The 18,801-nt window shown below is 38.2% G+C and overlaps 2 protein-coding genes and 1 long non-coding RNA gene across 10 annotated transcripts; all 3 read left to right on the forward strand.

Annotated features, from left to right (window-relative positions):
• Positions 1-3,125: 3,125 nt before the first annotated feature.
• Positions 3,126-7,400, forward strand: LOC4329505 (OVARIAN TUMOR DOMAIN-containing deubiquitinating enzyme 1). Its single transcript, XM_066307648.1, has 11 exons — positions 3,126-3,354; positions 3,463-3,549; positions 4,667-4,738; positions 5,213-5,401; positions 5,474-5,593; positions 5,726-5,774; positions 6,056-6,117; positions 6,223-6,305; positions 6,393-6,451; positions 6,539-6,648; positions 6,753-7,400. The coding sequence occupies exons 1-11, from the start codon at positions 3,142-3,144 to the stop codon at positions 7,080-7,082; spliced, it is 1,374 nt and encodes a 457-aa protein (XP_066163745.1). The 5' UTR covers positions 3,126-3,141; the 3' UTR covers positions 7,083-7,400.
• Positions 7,401-11,733: 4,333 nt separating this feature from the next.
• Positions 11,734-16,746, forward strand: LOC4329506 (uncharacterized). 8 transcript variants are annotated; one of them, XM_066307442.1, is made up of 11 exons: positions 11,734-12,032; positions 12,167-12,259; positions 13,798-13,887; positions 14,359-14,529; positions 14,612-14,731; positions 14,880-15,089; positions 15,194-15,259; positions 15,335-15,405; positions 15,503-15,561; positions 15,640-15,734; positions 16,129-16,746. In XM_066307442.1, the coding sequence occupies exons 1-6, from the start codon at positions 12,006-12,008 to the stop codon at positions 14,904-14,906; spliced, it is 528 nt and encodes a 175-aa protein (XP_066163539.1). In that variant the 5' UTR covers positions 11,734-12,005; the 3' UTR covers positions 14,907-15,089; positions 15,194-15,259; positions 15,335-15,405; positions 15,503-15,561; positions 15,640-15,734; positions 16,129-16,746. The 8 variants fall into 8 exon arrangements, with proteins under 8 accessions (XP_066163539.1, XP_066163540.1, XP_066163537.1 ...); XM_066307443.1 differs by having other exon boundaries at positions 15,194-15,247; XM_066307440.1 differs by having other exon boundaries at positions 14,880-15,259.
• Positions 16,747-16,808: 62 nt separating this feature from the next.
• Positions 16,809-17,381, forward strand: LOC136355172 (uncharacterized). Its single transcript, XR_010739331.1, has 2 exons — positions 16,809-16,859; positions 16,965-17,381. It is a non-coding gene; the product is annotated as an uncharacterized lncRNA (long non-coding RNA).
• Positions 17,382-18,801: the final 1,420 nt, after the last annotated feature.

Genomic DNA, 18,801 nt, shown 5'->3' on the forward strand with positions numbered 1-18,801 from the left:
ATCACAAAACTACATATTTAGCACTAAATTTATCACAAAACTGCAGATTTTAGGTTAAGTATCACAAAAATGCATATTTAATATTGAACTTATCACAAAACTACAACTTTTGGAGTTTAAATCCCTAGCACCATTGTTATGATGGAGTTATAAACATTATTACTTTGTGATTAAATTGGTTCTAAACATGCATTTTCGTGATAATTTAGTTACTAAACATGTAATTTTGTGTCACTACATCTTAAATGTGTAGTTTTGTGATAAATTTTATGTTAAATGTATAGTTTTATGATACACCGAGTTAAATCTATAGTTTTATGATAATTTGATTATAGTATCTGTAGTTTTGTGAAATTTACTCTTTTATTTAATTGGCGTGCTAGTATTTTGCCTACAAACTTTGAGCTTGGTAAAATTTAAATCAAGAGGCCTCTCCACATACACTTAATGGGAGACGCAGAAGTACTGATACATGAAATGTAAAAACATGCATGTATTTTTTACTTTATGTAATACATATAATTTTTTCCTTCTAATAAAATTTATCTTAAATTAATTATCTAATCTAAAATACGATTACCCCATTATGTTTATTGCAATTAATTCTTTATAACAAGATCTTACATGATTATATTATGGTGAACAAATATTTATGTTTGTAAATTACTTTTATTATATATGTAAGTTACTTTTATCAGATATATAAATTACTTTTAGATTTGATTAAATTACTCCTTATGCATTCATAATGCTCTGAGTTAACTACTTTTAATTATTGTTTTTAGTTAAATTTATAATTTGTGCTGGTTAAATTGAATTTCTAGATAGACTCATGTTTTTATCCCTACAACAGATTTACGCCTAATATTGTAACAACTTACTTTCATTTTGTGCTAAGTTACTTTTATGATTTATGTAAACTAATTTCAAACTTTATTGAATTTACTTTCATTAATGTATTTACTTGAAAATATTCTCTATACTTTGCTTATGAATTTACTCCACATAGTACTTTTTTTCTTCAACTTAGTAGTAATACCTCTAATGTTTTAGAGAGTTACTTCTATTGTATATCTAAGTTACTTCTACAATTTAAATAAATTACTTTTAAATTAATAAAATGTTTGAATATATCCAGCATGGATCTCGTTTTTTTATATATTTTGAGTAGAGTACAATGATACAAATAGATCTTAAAAGTAATCTGTGATTTAAAATATGTAAGTCATTAAAGAGGTTAAAAAAACATGCATCATAGACTAAGGTGATTTATATTGAGATGGAGTGATCTCTGGTTAAGACTAACCCACTACCATGCACTACCTAATCCTTTGAGCTTTGACAAAACAATCTTAGAGAGAAAGAAGTAGAGAACGAATGATTAGGCCCACATAACAAACACAATATAGGCCGAGTTGGATAGTACAGGTTTGTAACTTATTCCCTTCTTACAGAAAATGAGATAGCTTAATAGCGCGATATTAATTAAATGTTAGCTAAAAATATAAAAATATATTAATATGATTTTTAAAAAAACTTTCCCTATGTTTTTGAAAAATACATTATTTAACTATTTGGAAGTGTTTGCGCGAAAAATGGAGAGTATAAGTTAGAAGAGGGGAGTGTTATACTCAGCCATAATGGAGAATGTGCGTGCTTTAATTGACTTATTAGCTGTAGCTGAAATTTAAATTTTAGAACTTAGATTTGGAGTTGATAATTTTAAGTTTTTTCATCAAACTTTTATTTCCAAAATTAACTTTTAAATAATTAAGAACACAAATATATAAGTTTTAACCATAAAATACTTTTGATGGTTTTGTTTATTTTTTTTCATTGTTATCAGTCATAGAACGACTAATTAAAAATAATTTATAAAGTTTGGCAGCTGTTTATAAACAGCTGAATGGTACGATGGGAGGTGTTTGTGGATGAGAAACTTATCAACTACCACCATATGTCTATATTGACTATGCGGGTAAAACCATATTAAATTGGTACAAAATGATGGTAAGTCTGGTACCGAGACACTATGAACGAACTTTACGGGGTTTTGTAGTTGTTAAAAAAACTCAGCAAGTCGAAAGGATGATATATAGTTAGAAATTGCTATATATTTTAGAATGAAGTAGGTATATTTTAGGACAGAGATAGTGCTTAAAAATAGCTTAGAAAAAAATCATCTAAGAAATACCGAGTATAAATATTTCCGAAGAATCATACTATTGAAAGATCCCCATAAGCTGAAGAAGTTTATTAACACATGTCCTAAGCTCCGTATCTTGCATTGTAAATGAAAAGAAAATTCATTTACCTAGAAATGAAAAGGTACAAATATTCTCCTTTTTTATCAAAAATGCGTCTATAACATCCTAAACTTTGAAACTGGATATTTAACCGCCTAAACTATACAATATCGTTTATATAACACCTTAAGGTGATTTTTATTTGATTTACATATATGTTAGATGAGCTTGATCACGTGATAAATGAATTTGACATATATGTTAAAATCTTCACCTAAGATTTTCGTTTCGACACCTGGTTTTTCTCTTACTTACAAACGGATGTTAATATAATACTAGTTTGTCATCACTATAGAATAATTGATTATCAATAATTGACGATATGCTAACATGCTATATCAGTTATTCAAAACCTTTCAAATACCCCAAACCTTGTAGGACGTAATCTGAACATTATTACAAAGTTTCGGGGTTTGAAGTTCGGTTCTAAAGATCAGGATGTTAGATGGATTTCTTGATTAGGGAAAAGGGGATGTGCAAAACTAAAGGTTGTTGGTGGAGCCATATGTAAGCTATTGAGTCAATCTTGAAGATTTGATTTTTTTTTCATTTAATTCAAAAGAAATTATACTTTGAAAAGAGGTGAACGATTTTTTTTTAAAAAAAGTAGTAACTTTCATATTCATCTTAGGCAAAATGGGGGAAAAAAAAGGCCACGTCACCTCTCAGTGCCAGCTATATTATCACCTACTACTGCCACCTTTATAAATAGCCTCCTGACTTTTCTGGAATTCACAACCACACCCTTCACACATTTCTCCTCCGCCCCCTCGCCTCTGCGAGATTAGCGAATCAGCCCCCCTACCACCGCTTTTCCCCGCAAAGCCACGCCACGATGGCCTCCTCGCCCGCCCCACCAGGACACCACGACGAGCGCCACGAGTCCACCTCCAGCTCCGCCGATGACGACGAGATCACCGCCGCAGCCGAGGCCAGCCCGGAGCAGGGCGGAGGCGGAGGCGGAGGCCGCGGCACCGGCGGATCGGGCTCCGCCGCCACGGAGGGCGACCAGAAGGGAAAGGGAAAGGTCGTCGAAGGTTCGCAAGAGGTGATGGTTCCCTATCTTGCGTTTGATGGCGTTTGTGCCTGGTTTCTTGGGAGTATTTTTGGGGTGTGGGGGTTTGTTCTTGAGCATTTCTTGGTTTCGCTGGATTAGGCCGCCAAGAAGGACAAGGTCGATTCCCAGCTAAAGAAGTTCATCAGGAGGAGCTTTCTTGCGGTTTCTGAAGGCTTCAAGAAAAAGGTGAGGAGAGGCTTGCTTGTCATTCTTGGCTGGCCTGGGCATTCCTGTGCAGTTGTGCCATCTTTTGTGTTGGGAAGGTTGGATTTGGATCATGTCGTTCCTGTGAAATCTTGGGGATCATCTTGCGTAGGAGCAATCCTGTTGCTTAGAATACGGTTCTTGTCTCAGCTTGTGTGTTGAGATGTGGAACGGTTCTTGGGAAAGTTTCTCTACTGTTTGGTCTAAATTATTCATCCTTCGGCTGCTTGGTAACTGAAATTGGCTATGAAGGCTCTAAGGATAATTGGCAACAAATTGCGGAACACTAGTTTTGTGATCATGCTTTTATGTTGTTTAAAATATTCCTTACATCCCATGTTCCCTGGTTTCCTAGTGTGAAATGTTCGATTCTGATATTACTTACCTGAAATTGGTGCTAAATCTGACAATACGCATGAACTTTAACATGTTTTCTTGTGAATTGCTTTTGGATTATAAAAGGAAGGCGAATACATTGTTGAAATGAAATTCCGAAAAGCAAATGTACCCACAATTATCACTTCTTGCTGATCACCAAGATTTGACTCCATTTAACCCTTGATAGTGTTGAACATGCCGTATAAATCATGAAAGGTCATAATGAGAATCCTAGTTCACATGATATTTTGTTTATTCACAAGTTCCTTAGTGTGAAAATATGAAATATTGAGGCACGTTATGACTGCTGTTATATTTTGGTGAGAAATCGTGAAACCAGAAGTATGAGCTTTCAGTTTTATTGGACAGTGTTGTAAGGAAGGTTTTGTCTGGATGTGTATTTGAGAATTGGATCACTGGTCATGGTTTCTCTAAATTATAGAAGCCTTTTATATGCAAACTAACTGAGCATACTCTAGTGTTTGGTCTAAAGATCCAGCCTTTGGCTCAGTTGCTGCTTGGAATTGTCCCAGAAGACTCATAGGTCGTAGCATCGTTGTTCATCTGTTGTTTAAAAGTTCCATATATTCCTATTTTTTTTCAGAATAACATGTATTCCCTATTCAACCTAGTCTGAAATGTTTGATCTTGATATCAATTTTCTGAGATGCTGCCCATGTCCGGTAGAACATATGATCTTAACCTGTTATCTTGTAAATAGCTTTCAGATAGACAAGGAAAGCAACTGGATGAGGCAAGCACGTCAAACTCGCCACCTCATGTGGATCACAAGGTTTGATTCCTTTCAACATTTGATAATGCTGAAACGCAAGTGTATGAATTATGTAATGTCAGGATGATAGATCACATGATACTGTGTACATTCACACTTGTACAGATAGCCATTCGACAGAGTATATTTTCTTGTATGCACTCTAAATCATAAGTTAACTCTTGATTGCAGTTATGTTTTGCATGTAATTGAAAGGATTTGCCGATTTGATTGTGATGGCTACTTGAACGTTCTACTACTGTTGCTGAATTTAGGAAATCTTGTGTATCTAGCCCATCTTCTATGACTGAACAACAGTCAAACAATAAAAATGAAGGGATTATTTTAATTAATTTTTTCAAACATTTATCAGAGAATGTAAAATCCAGAAACTGGTGCTTAGAACATAAATTACATTTCATTTTTTTGTCATGTTGCTCGCTGGTTCAGATCATTGATATTTTTTAAATTCCCTTATTTGTTTGTGAGGTGCAGAAAATTCCCATGGAAGAAGCTGTGTATCATTATTTTGGGGACATCCATAATGTTCTGAGGCTATCGAAAAGGGAAAGGGAGTCAGTTATCATTATGCGCTTGGTGCCTCTTCATAGTCATTATTCAGCATTGAGGCCAGTGTATAGAGATGGGGAGAGTTTCTACAGGAGCTTCATATTTTCCTACCTGGTAAGTGTCCACCTCTCTGTTCCCTAGCATAGGATAATGTATGTTTAGTGTCATAACCCTCTTTTTTTACAGGAGCAAATTGTTGATAGAGTAGACATGGGTGAGGAAGATCGCCTTCTTGCTGCTGTTAGAGAATTGGCTAGACGGGCTGAACATTTTCAGTGGGCCTCTGAATTTCCCCGGAGGCGCGAAGTAATCTCTCGCCTTCCCTATATTTTGTTTTTCTTGTATAAACTTGCTTGTAATGGACTGTTCTTTAAAATTTGTAGTATTGCAAGGCAGGCTGGATCTTTTGTCTTACTTTCTTTGTTTTATCATTTGCAGGAGATGCAGTGTTTCACAATATTGGCATTACACCACACTCTTACACCCTGTTGACATTAATTCCAATTATAAATATGTAAAGTTAATTTGACCTAATTACAACAAATGTACAACCTTTCGAGAAATTTTGCAGTTGGGCAGTATTAATAATAAAGTGAAATCACAACATGTCCTCTTACGTTGAAGTCTGAAGTGCTGCGAACATGGTCCTTCATGGTGTATCCATCTGGTCGGCTGATCCTAAACCACAAATGCCGCGCCTTCTTACCACTCTCTCATAAAATATTCTTTTTATTGATTATCTTAGTACTTGATGTTCAATTATGGAAGCTTCTCAGACAAGTTATGTTAGTCATGCTTGTTCATGTCAGATTATTGATGGTCAGCGTTCTGTAAGCGTCTATGTAACATACAAGTTAAACTCTTCAGTGGGTACAAGATGCCAGCTATATGTAATGATTGCCTAATGGGACTTATCGTATCATTGATTCTTGCAGGCATTTGAGAAGCTGATAGAGAAAATAAAGGGATGGAAGCGCATGTTGCAGTACCCAACATTAAGAGTCAGGTTTTTGAAACGGTTAGTTTTCTTCAATTCCTGCATAAGTGTTGTTTCTAAATATATCCCATCTCATCCCACTGATTGAAGCTTCACCTTTTTTTTCAGCTACAACAGGGGTGAATTTCTCCTCGAGTTCTTCAGCAGTTATGATACAACGGATGATAGTGAGAAAAACACCTTAAGCTCGTGTTGTTTCAATGTCATCCTAATTCATGGTTCTGACATATGCATTCTGCATTCTGTCCTGTCAGTTTTTGCTTTCCTCAGATTAGCAGCAGCAATCTGGATGTGCTCGCCCGACCACATAACGATGTATGCACCGGGTGTGATTGGGCCTGGAGAAGGTCGCAGTCTGGAAGATGTTAGTTGCCAGCATCACTTCCCATAGAGAAACCCGTCATGAACTGTCAATGCAACTATATTTGTTCTTGACACTGACTGACCTGTTGCTCTGGTTGCATGCAGTGGTGCTCGACACAGGTTATTCCTCCCCGTGTGTATGCAGACGAGGTTGCAGTAAGAGCCTTGGCGGCTGCACTTCAGGTGTTCATCCGAGTGGAGGCGCCAGAATATGGAGGTCGCCAAGATAGCTACTACATCGCCCGTGACAGACCCCGTGTGACCTTGTTGCGCATGGACTCTCAGTATGACATTGTCTACCCACTCTCTCCTGAGTTGATTCACCAAAGGGCTAAGCGTGGAGGAGCGAGCAGGTTCTACTGCTGCATAGGTGGAGATTCAAATCTGCAACGGCTGTCGCAACAACAAGAAGAACGAGGAGGAGGAGGTCAGTAGCATAGTGTATCTAGTCAAGGGGCAGCGAGAGCGAGCTGGTTCCACTCCTGCTCAGGTGGTTCCAAGAAGAAACAGTCTTGAGCTGATGAAGCTCATAGTAACTAGGATCGATGAAGAATAGGAGATCTTCTGTTTCCCTGTGAGGAGAAGGAACATTAACATTGATCCTTCCTGATTTTTTGAGGAAGATCCTTCCTGAATTGTGCTCTATTGATCCTTCCTGGAGAACAACTCAATCGATCTTTGACATGGCTTTGGCTCGCGATTTTGATATGCTGGTAGCTGTGATCAAATGAATCCACATTATTGCAGTTCTCATTTCTTGTCTATTCTTATACATGTGTGTGGAGTTGTTTTCTGTCCATCCCTCATGAATTGTCCAGTTTTACCTCCTGGGCTTGTTATTGTACCTTCTGGGAGTTTTGAAGCGTTGCAAATGCAAAGATAACCTCGTACTGTTTTCCTACTAAAGAATCTTACTTATCCGCAGTGTTTGTGTTGTCAGCTGGCCTATCTGGCTTAATCATGCATTCTGAGTTGTGAACTTGCATTGTGAATTAAATAGGTGCTGTTTTTTCTAATCAAGAATCTTGCTTAACCGTAGAGGAGTTTATGTTGTAACTTGGCCTTCGAATACTCGTGTCGTGTTAGAATTCGTCCTGTAAATTTGTAGATGAAGCTTTTATCAGGAGGCGTTTGATCTGGAGTCGGAGAGGAGCGAGGCACGAGGCGGTGTTGGCGTGTTGTTAAGAATCTTGCTTAAACTTGTCGCCCAATGTTTTCGCTCGACCATTGATTTTTTTTCTTCATTAGGATGCATTTTTAGAGAAAAAAAAATTATCCGTCAGTTTTTTCACACGATAAATTTTATTTGCATTTACACTGTATTTAATATATATATATATATATATATATATATATATATATATATATATATATATATATATATATATATATATATATATATATATATATAAAACTTACCCCGTAACTTTTAACACTTAAGCTATAATTATTTTTTTAGTACACAGTATACAAGAGAATTAAGATAAATAAAAAATAATAGAGCTACTCTATATACAATAACTATTCTACACCCCTCCCCCATTAGCCCAACTACCAAGCACATCCCTCCCTCCCCCGATCACGCGCGGCTCCACCTCCCTCCTGATCCGCGCCGGCCCCGCCTTCCCAGCGCCCGCCCCCCCCTCCTCCTCCCAGCACCTCCTCCCCAGCGTGATCTCTCTCCTTTCTCCTCCTCCCCATCCCGATCTCTCTCTCTCTCCTTTTTTCCTTCCTCTCCATCCCGATCTCTCTCTCTCCTTTTTTTCCTTCGCCTTTTCTCCTCCTCCTCCCCATCCCGATCTCTCTCTCTCCCCCTTCTTTTTTTTCTTTTCTTCGTTTTTTCTCTTTTCTTTGTTTTTTTCTCTCCAATCTCTCATTTTCATTTCTATTTTCTAGAAAAATTAAAAATAAATTGGTGAATTCAAACTAGAACCCATGATCTCATGGTTCATAACAAACTCCCCTAACCAATCCACCTTATGACACGTTTTGATTTAAGATCATTGTTTTCTTTCTGTATATATCTGTTCAAATTTTAAGAACACAAACCCGTCATGTTACTATAGGAAGTCATATCTTGTTACTATGATTCGGTAGTAACATTATCGTAGAACTGCAGTAACACGATATGTTACTGTGAAATTTATAGGCCGTTACTGCGCAATGTATAGGTCGTTACTGCACTTATTGCAGTAACATCATGACGAAATTATAGTAACAGAGAACATATGGTAGTAACGGTACTACTGCAGTACCACTGCTTGTGCATAGCTAAATTTAAAATATCCATCTTGTGCAAAATACAAGTGCTAAAAAAGTTCATGTGCATGGTCACAAGTTAACACAAGTGCTAAAAGTACTTTTCTTTGTCCATACAAAGATACGTAGTAGCAAGTTTAGTACAAGTAAACTTTTAGAATTCTAATATTTAAACAATAATATCTTTCACATCGCATATTATTTTTTAGAACCGTTTTATTGTCTCGTTGTAACGTCGTTTTACAGCGTTGTGAGAACGGTTCTAAAAGTTACTACACGATGATCGACACAAAAATGCTTTTATAACGTTGTTACTGCGGAAATTAGTGGTGTTACTGCACATTGATCGTCGCGTTACTACGCCGTTCCAGCGACACGAGAACTTAAAAAAAGTAAATCCCAATCTTTAGAGAGCAATATCGCCCATGAGAGAGGGGGGTGTAGAATAGTTATTCTAGGAAGTAGGGGAGGGGTATATATATATATATATATATATATATATATATATATATATATATATATATATATATATATATATATATATATATATATATATATATATATATATATATATATATATATATATATATATATATATATATATATATATATATATATATATATATATATATATATATATATATATATATATATATATATATATATATATATATAGTAAATTTGTTTGGTGCTCCATGGTGCCCGGGCACCATTGTTGAAATTGAGTATATACCCAATTCAAATGAGTATGAAACTTTTTCAATTACTTAGGTATTAACATTAACTACTTTACTAACTAGTTCAAAGCAAGTTTGAACTGAATTTGAACTTGTTTTTGTTAGATTTTGATTATAGGTATATAGCATCCATATATATAATTAGTTAGATATGTAATCATGGATTGTGAAATAAAGTTAAATTTGAGTTGTTTTGTTGATAAGTATAGGTATGAATCGAATTATTATAACTAGGTATATACTCACAATTTGAAAATTTTGAAAAATTTGAGTGATTTTGTGCATTAGATACCATGGTGCCCGGGCACCATGGTGCCCCATATGAGTGTCCTATATATATATATATATATATATATATATATATATATATATATATATATATATATATATATATATATAACACACACCGTAACTTTTAACACTTAAGCTATAATTATTTTTTTAGTACACAGTATACAAGAGAATTAAGATAAATAAAAAATAATTGATTGCCTATTTAGGAAAAGAGAAAGAAGAGATATAAACATATAAGAGAGATAAAAACACATAGGGAATCAAGTAAAAATATGGTCATATTTTTAGCAAAACTGATTTTTCTTTTTTTTTCTTTTTCCTTTCGGAGAAAGAGAGGCACACTCTGCCACTTCCATCAATAGAAATGGAAGTTTAACAGACATAAAACGTTTTCCAAAATATCGGAATATTTTTAAGCTTTTAGGTTAAACTGGTTAGTGCATGCAGATAAATTATTATTTTTACATATAACCCTCTAAGCTTTTATAGTTTTATTGGTAGTGCTCGGAAGAGCTAGCTGCTGCAGTACAATCTATAGCCGCAGCCAATAAAAGCATGTAAGCCTTATATGTAAGTCCATAATAATTTATTGAAATAATCTTATTAAAATATGAAGAAATGTTAATTAATTTCACATGGTAAGAGCTTATTCGGTTTGTTGGTTTGGAGGAATTTCAATTAGTAGAAATAGGAAAAGTTAAGGAATAGGAATGCATGTAACACACCGATCCATAACTTTTTCCAAGAAGTTTAAGTGAATGGAAAATTTCCTATGTGTCTCTCTGCAAGTTGTAGGAAAGTGACATTACTTTGATTTTCTTATTCTGTACTTACACTTCTACAAACCGAATGAAACTCATATAAATTAATCTTTAGAAATCCAAATACTTTGTTTTTCCTCTAAAATTGTTGGATCCATCTCTGCAAAAACATATTGTTGGATCCATTTCAGAAAACATATACTCCTTGTAAAAAGAAAAGGCCAAACTAGCAAGTACTCCTACGTGCATACCACAGCCTGCTATCTTTATAATAGCCCTCCTGCCTTTCTGGAATTAACAACCACACCCTTGGTACATTTCTCCTTAGCCCCCTCTCATCAGAGGAATTCACGAATAGCCCCCGCCACTCTTCCCTGAAAGCCACCATGGGCGCGGGCCATGAAAAAAATAGAAATTGGACATTCTACCGCTGCTAAGATTTTGCCACAATGCCATTCCGCGGAATGACGTCGTTAAAATGCCACTGTCAAGACTGGGCATACATTTGTTTTGCCATTTGGATCATTTCATTCCATTTCCACCTGATTTCCTACCCGGGCTACCAAAAATGCCCTTCGGTCTGCCACCAATGGCGACCGAGCTCATGGTGGCGGAGGCCAAGGAGAAAGAGGAGCTCACCGTGGCACGAGCTTCATGCGCCACTTCTGCTTCCGCTCCACCGCGCAGGCCAGGCGGCCTTCCTACTCCTCCTGGCCATCTCCCCCGCCACCCCACTCACCCACGCCTCCTCTTGTCCTGCTTCCTTCGCCGCTTCCATGTCTGATGGCAAGGTGACGGCAGCGTCGCGGGGCCAAGGGGAGGCGTCGGTAGGGAGAGGCGGCAGCACAGCTGGTGGGAGAGGAGTCGGCACGGTGGAGGAGGTGTTTTAGTCCATTGAATGAGAGAGGGGGTTATTTTAGTCCATTGAAGTGGGAAAAATGGTGAAAATCTTGTGAAATGGCCAATATGTCAAAGCAACGGTTTGGTATCGGTTGGAAATGGCATTTTAAGGATGCCATTTAGCGGAATGGCGTTGTGGCGAACCCACTCTCGGCAGTAGCAGAATTTCCAATTTCTCGGCAAAAGACGCAGTCCATGGCCAACGCCCACGCGAGCACCAGGGCTCCCGCGCCGCCGCCTCATCCACCGATGCTTCTTCGGCCGCCGCCGCAGCCCAGGGCGGCGCCGTTGCGCCCCCGCCGCCTCCCTCGTCCGCCGATAGGCGCACCCCGCAGCCCGGAGACGGAGGCCGCACCGACGGATCGAGCTCCGCCGCTGCGGCGGCCGATCGGAAGGGAAAGAAGCCGATGTCGGCGTCTGATGATCGGAAACAGGTGATGGTTTCTGCCTCTGCGCTTGCGCCGTCATGGCATTTTGTTCGCTCGAGCGTTTCTTGTGAGTTTTTTTTTTTTTTGGGGGGGGGGGGGGGGTTTCTCTTGTTCTTGAGCGTTTCTTGGTTTCCCTGAAGGCGCGAAGGAAGGAGAAGAGGAAATCTGGTTACCCGAAAGAGAAGTTGCTCGAGAGTAGCATGCGTTCGTATCAAGGCCCCGCCAAGGAGGAGGTAAGGAGAAGTTTTACTTTTCATTCTTGACTGGCCTGGGGCTGAGCGTTCTTGTGCCATCTTCCGTGTTGGGATCTTTGGACTTGGATCCTGTAGTTCGTGTGAAATCTTGGGATTATCTTGCATCGATGCATAGGCGCAATCTTGTTGCTTAGGCACGGTTCTTGTGTCAGTTTGTATGTTGGAATGGTGGAGCTAGGAGCTTGGCATTCTTGATTTCTATTTAACCATGGTTGATTTTACTGTGCTTCAGCGAAGAAATCTTGGTTGGAATTTTATGGTATCCTAGAACAGAGTTGAAATCAACTAGGCCTTATGACAGATAAAAAAAAAAAAAACTAGGCACATGTTAGGGTGCCAATTCAGCTTTCTGTATGTATAGCGAGTAAACTGGTTCTTTCTTGATATCTTCTTATGGCACTTGGATAAAAGAACGGCCTCCTTTCCTGTCGAAATTGTTGAGACTTAGTTGCTCCTGCTTGCGTTAATGGATTTGCTTTTTAATGCGATGCATTTTTATCGCACTGTAACAATGGGTGTGTGTGTGTGTGTAACAATGTGGTGTTAGTAGGTGATGTCATGCCTGCCGTGATATTTTGGTAAGAAATCCTCAAGCCAAATTTATGAGCTTTCATTGTCATTGAATGGTTCATCCATATGTGCATTTGGGAATTGGGATTGCATCACTAGGATCGTTTTTCTAAATTATTGACCCCTTACTTGGAAAATCACTTGGCACACTCTACTGTTCGGTCTAAAATATTCAACATTTGGTTGGTTACTAGCCAAAATTGGCTTGATAGCTCGACGCATAATTGGCAAGAGTAGACAAACTGCAGACACCAGTTTTGTGATTTTGCTAATCAGTTCTTAAAAATCTTCATTCATCCCCTATTTCTTTGTTTCCTACTGTGAAATGTTTGATATTGATATTACTTCCCTGTAATTGGGTTTAAGTCTGGTAATATGTACGGATTGTAACTTGTATTGTTGTGGAATAGCCTTTGGATAAAAAAGGAAGGTGGACGTGGTGACACGCTATCCAATTGAAATTCCACAAAAAGAATATACTCACAATTGTCACTTCACGAGGATCACCAGATTTGACTCCTTTTAACCTTTGATAATGTTGAAAATGGGCATATAAATTATGACTAATGTGATATCATAGTAAGAAATCCTAAAGCCAGACGTATGAGATTTCTGTGTTATCAGACAGTGTTATAAGGAAAATTTTGTCGGTATGTGTATTTGGGATTTTGCATCACTGGACATGATTTCTCTAAATCATAGGCTTCCAAACTCACCCTAGTGTTCGGTCTAAAATATTCAGGCTTCTGCTGGGTTGCTGCCTAGAATTGTATCAGAAGACCCATAGTTCAATTAGTAAAGAGTTGACAAATTGTCAAAGCACCAGTTCTGCTAGCCTGTTATTTAACCTTGTTTTTAGAATACCATGTATCCCTATTCAACCTTGTTTCCTCGTCTGAAATTTTTAGCCCTTATATTAATTCTCTGCGTTGCCCTCTTGTAAATAGCATTCAGACAGAGAAGGAGAACAACCGAACTCTCCCAGTCAAAATTCCAGATCTAGCATGTCAAAATCTTTTCCTCAGGTGTTTCACAAGGTTTGATTCTTTTTAACCTAGATAATGTTGAAAATGGAAGTGTATCAATTATCAAATGTCAGGATATGATAGATCACATGAACTGTGTATATTCACAAGTTCATGAAGAACTAGCTGTTCAGCACAATATCTTTTTCGTATGAATACTAAATCATAAGTTAAATCTGGATTGAAGTGTTGTTTTGCAAGCAATTGGAGGAGTGGATTGTGATGTCTTTTGAATAGGCCTACTATTCTTGCTGAATTTAGGAAATATTGTGCATCTGTTCTGTCTTTTACGACTGAAGAACAAACAATCACTAAAAATAAAACGATAATTTTAATTATTTGTTTCAAGCATTTTTCAGAGAATGTAAAAACCAGAAAACTGGAGCATAAAACATAACTACATTCTAGTTTAGTTATGCTGTTTTCTGGTTCAGATCATTGATATTTGAATTCCCTTATGTGTAATTGTGTGGTGAGGTGCAGAAACTTCCTATGGGAGACGCCGTGTATTATTATTTCAAGGACATCTATGATGCTCTTCGGATAGCACAAGTTGGTGTACGTTTGATATTTCTTGATCATGATTATTCAGAATTTAGGCCGGTTGTTCCAGATGAGGAGTGCTTCTATAGGAGTTTCATATTTTCCTATCTGGTAAATGTCCACCTCCCTGTTCCCTAGCATAGGATGTATGTTTAGTGCTATAATTCTCTTTGTTTATGACAATGTATAACAGGAGCAAGTTGTTGATAGGATAGACACACTTTGGGAAGACCGCCTTCTTGCTGCTCTTAGAGAATTGGATAGACGAGCTGAACGTTTTCAGCGGGCCTCTGAATTTTCCCGGAGACGCAAAGTAATCTCTTGCCTTCCCTCTTTGTTTTCTTTCCATATATTTGTTTTTTCTGGTGTAAACATGCTTGTATTTGATGATTCTTGTAAATTTGTAGTATACAATCCAAATTGTATCTATGATCTTACTTCCTTTGTTTTATCATTTGCAGGAGATGCACACCGTTGTTACACAATAGTGGCATGACATCGCAGTGTTAATTCTAACAAATTTGTGTAGTTAATTACCTGATTGAACAAATATTCAACCTTGCAAAAAAATTTTGCAGTTGCACAGTACTAGTAAAGAATACAATGGAGACAAACAAAGTTATATGTGTCTTACGTTGATGACTGAAATGCTGTACACATGCTCCTTCATGGTGTGGCCATCTGATCCTAAGTCTTCCTTCTTACTACTATCTCATCAAATATTATTTCGAATGATTATCTTCATACTTGTACTTTAACTATGGAAGCTTCTCAGGCGAGTTATGCTAGTCATGTTTGTTCATATCCAATTATTGATGATCAGCATTCTGTAAGCGCCATTGTAAGATGCTGGTAACTCTTTGGTTGATAGATGCCAGCTGTATGCAATGATTTATTGTATCATTGATTCTTGCAGGTATTTGTGAAGCTGATTGCGAAAATAAAGGGATGGAAGCGCATGCGGGATTACCCACCGTCAAGAGTCAGGTTTCTGAAATGTTTGGTTTTATGCAATTCCTTCATAAGTGTAGGTTCTAAATGCATCCCATCCTATCTCACTAGCTGAACCTGCACCCTTTTTCAGCTACAGCAGCGTGGAATTTCTCCTCGAGTTCTTCAGCAGTTATGATTCAACGAATGACAGTGAGAAAACACCTTGAGCCTTCGTTTCCTTCAATCTCATCCTAATTCATGGTTCTGACATGCATTCTTCTTTATCAGTTTTTGCTTTCCTCAGATTAGTAGCAGCTACCTGGATTTGCACGCACAAAGGGAGATATGGACAGCATGTAAGAGAAGGTCAAAGTCCGGAAGATGTTAGTACCATCATCACTTCCCATAGAGAGGCCCGTTATGAACTGGCAATGCAACTATATACTCCCTCCATCTCCCAATATAAGAGATTTTGACATTTTACTTGAATTGTTTGACCACTTGTCTTATTTAAAAAATTTGTGCAAATAGAAAAAACGAAAAGTTATGCTTAAAGTACTTTGGATAATAAAGTAAGTTAAAAAAAATAATAATTCCAAAATTTTTTTGAATAAAACGAATGGTCAAACAGTGCAAGCAAAATATCAAAAGGCCTTATATTAGGGGACGGAGGGAGTATATATATATATATATATATATATATATATATATATATATATATATATATTCTTTGAGACATTCTTCACCTAACTGACCTGTTGCTCTGGATGCATGCAGTGGTGCTCGATGCTGGTTATTCCTCCCCATGCGCCGGAAGACCGGATCATACCAATAGCCTTAGCGGAAGCACTACAATGATGGAACTAGTCTAGATACGCACTACAATGTTGCCCGTGGCACACCCCGAGTGAGCTTGCTGCTCATAGAGTCTAGATATGGCATCATCTACGCACTCCCTCCTAGTGCTGCTACTCCTACTAGCCGTCCAAATCAGCCAAGGCCTGATCCTGTGGCGAGACCGGGATTCTGGTGGTTCGATTGCTGCTTTGTTGTTCCCAAGGAGAGCCTCTTGCAAGGCAGCACGGCCTAGCCGGTCACCAGCTACAGAGCAGGCCAAGCAAATCCTGCACTGACTCTTCGAGAGTTCAAGGCAAGGGGCAGTCTTCAACTGATGAAGCTCTAGTTAGCACCTGGGTTGATGATGAATGTATACAGGCCATCATAATCTGTTGTCCTGTGAGGAGTAGGAACGTAAACATTGATCATTCCTGAATTTGTGCTCTTAAGTAACTCGATCGATCTTTGACATGGCTTTGTTGCCCCCCACAGGATTTTGATATGTAGATAAATGTGATCAGATGAATCCAAGGTATTGCGGTTTTCGTTTCTGGTCGATTTCCATGTGTGGAGTTGATTTCTGTGCATCCTTTCCTTCATCAAGTGTGATATTCACCTGCAGGCTTAATTGTGCCTTGTGAGTTGTTTACTTAATTGCACTCTACTATCTGGTAAGCTTTTACTGTTTTTGTAATAAGAACGTTGCTTACCATTAGTGTTTGTGTTGTCAGTTGGACATCAGCTGGCTTAATTGTTTACTTAATTTCGCATTGCAGATTAGTATTAAATAGGAGATGAAACTTGCAGGGCTTTTGTTCCTATTAAAAGCATTGCTTCACTGTAGTGTATCATGTTGTCACCTGATTCAGACAGCAAATGCAGTCAGTCCTCACTGATAACAAATTTACAATGGGAAGCTCTTGTTGACCATATTTCAACAACATATTGGATGGGCTGCAAAAGGACAAAGAGTTGGGTTGCACTTTAAGCCTCCAAACATCAAAGTATATAGTGTTCTTCAAGATTAGGTACCGGCAGCTGGATCTGGAGTCGATCTGACAAATATTTTCCAAGACGAGATTATATAGGAATGTCTGTAAATTTGCAGGCTTGAAGCAGCCAAAACGAGATAATAGGATTAAGACCCAAGCATGTTTGGCTGGTTGGAATATAATATACTCCGTAAATCTGTATATCCATCTCGATCATGTTGTGATTTCGTCTGTCAATTTGGAGCATGAGCATGAGAGGCGGCTCGAATCCGACTCAGAATCGGGGAGAAGAGCGTGGCGGTGGCGCTCGAATCCGAGTCGGGATCAGATTCCTAGCTCGTTATAAAATGGGCTTACACCACCTGCGCGCCACTCCCAACGATTCGTCTCTCGTCTTTCGCGCGCGGTAGCTGTGAATCGCCAAGCCAACCAACTGATGGTGGGAAGCGACGACATCGACATGGACGACCTCATCGCGCAGTTCATGGACATCACCATGTGCGACAGTCGACACGCCGCCGTGTAAAACAGCGAAAGTGAGATGGGTTGAACGTCGCCCTTTGTTTCGGTGCGACGGCTGCGTGTTATATTGGCGCACCAATCGGCGCTGAGATTATAGGATTATATAGCCTCTAATCTAGCCGAGATTTGATCTAAAGGATATACATCTTATCTAAACTAACAATCTAAATCTCAGCTAGATCAGTTAGGCAAGATATACATTAATACATGCATGTTGTTTAACACTCCCCCTCAATCTAAACTTCTAAGGTTGAGATTGTGCCGAAACAGCTTTAATTGTCTCTCTGTTAAGGACTTTGTAAATCCATCCGCAACTTGATCTTCTGAAGAGATAAATTCAATTTCTAGGAGTTTCCTTGAAACCCACTCACGCACAAAATGATAATCCACCCCAATATGTTTGGTTCTGGCATGAAACACTGGATTAGCAGAAAGATATTTTGCTCCTAAATTATCACACCATACCTTTGCAGCTTGAGGCGCTTGAACTCTCAGTTCTCGCAGCAAGGTCTGAATCCACATTAATTCGGCAATGACATTAGCTAAGGCCTTATATTCTGCTTCTGTACTTGATCTTGACACTGTTGCTTGTTTACGGGCACTCCATGAAACTAGGTTAGAACCAAGATAAACAGCAAACCCTCCAGTGGATCTTCTGTCATCTAGATAACCTGCCCAATCTGCATCAGTGAAACCATTAACAAGAAATGAAGGAGATTTAGTAATCTTAAGACCTAACTTTGTTGTTTGCTGGAAATATCTCAGGATTCTCTTTACAGCTGCCCAATGAACTGTGGTAGGAGCATGTAGATACTGGCACACCTTATTTACTAAGAATGAGATGTCAGGTCTGGTTAATGTCAGATACTGTAGTGCTCCTACTATACTTCTGTACCTTGTAGCATCTCCAGATGCAAGAACTTCTCCTTGATGCAAGGATAATTTTTCTGATACTGACATAGGTGTGCTTACAGGCTTACACTTATCCATATTAACTCGTTTCAGTAAATCTGTCACATACTTCTCTTGAGACAGTATTAAACCATTACATACCTTGGTGGCTTCTATTCCAAGGAAATAATGAAGGTCTCCAAGATCC

The sequence above is a fragment of the Oryza sativa genome, chromosome 2 (genome assembly GCF_034140825.1).
Source record: "Oryza sativa Japonica Group chromosome 2, ASM3414082v1".
Taxonomy (NCBI): Eukaryota; Viridiplantae; Streptophyta; class Magnoliopsida; order Poales; family Poaceae; genus Oryza; species Oryza sativa.

Excerpts from the sequence above, each read along its gene's own strand:
- LOC4329505 (XM_066307648.1), top strand. The coding sequence starts at position 3,142 with ATGGCCTCCTCGCCCGCCCCACCAGGACACCACGACGAGCGCCACGAG. Across the intron at positions 6,452-6,538 it reads TTATGATACAACGGATGATA|TTTTTGCTTTCCTCAGATTA; the intron begins GTGAGAAAAACA and ends CTGTCCTGTCAG. Across the intron at positions 6,649-6,752 it reads AAGGTCGCAGTCTGGAAGAT|TGGTGCTCGACACAGGTTAT; the intron begins GTTAGTTGCCAG and ends GGTTGCATGCAG.
- LOC4329506 (XM_015767301.3), top strand. The coding sequence starts at position 12,006 with ATGTCGGCGTCTGATGATCGGAAACAG. Across the intron at positions 13,888-14,358 it reads TTCCTCAGGTGTTTCACAAG|AAACTTCCTATGGGAGACGC; the intron begins GTTTGATTCTTT and ends GGTGAGGTGCAG. Across the intron at positions 14,530-14,611 it reads GTTTCATATTTTCCTATCTG|GAGCAAGTTGTTGATAGGAT; the intron begins GTAAATGTCCAC and ends AATGTATAACAG.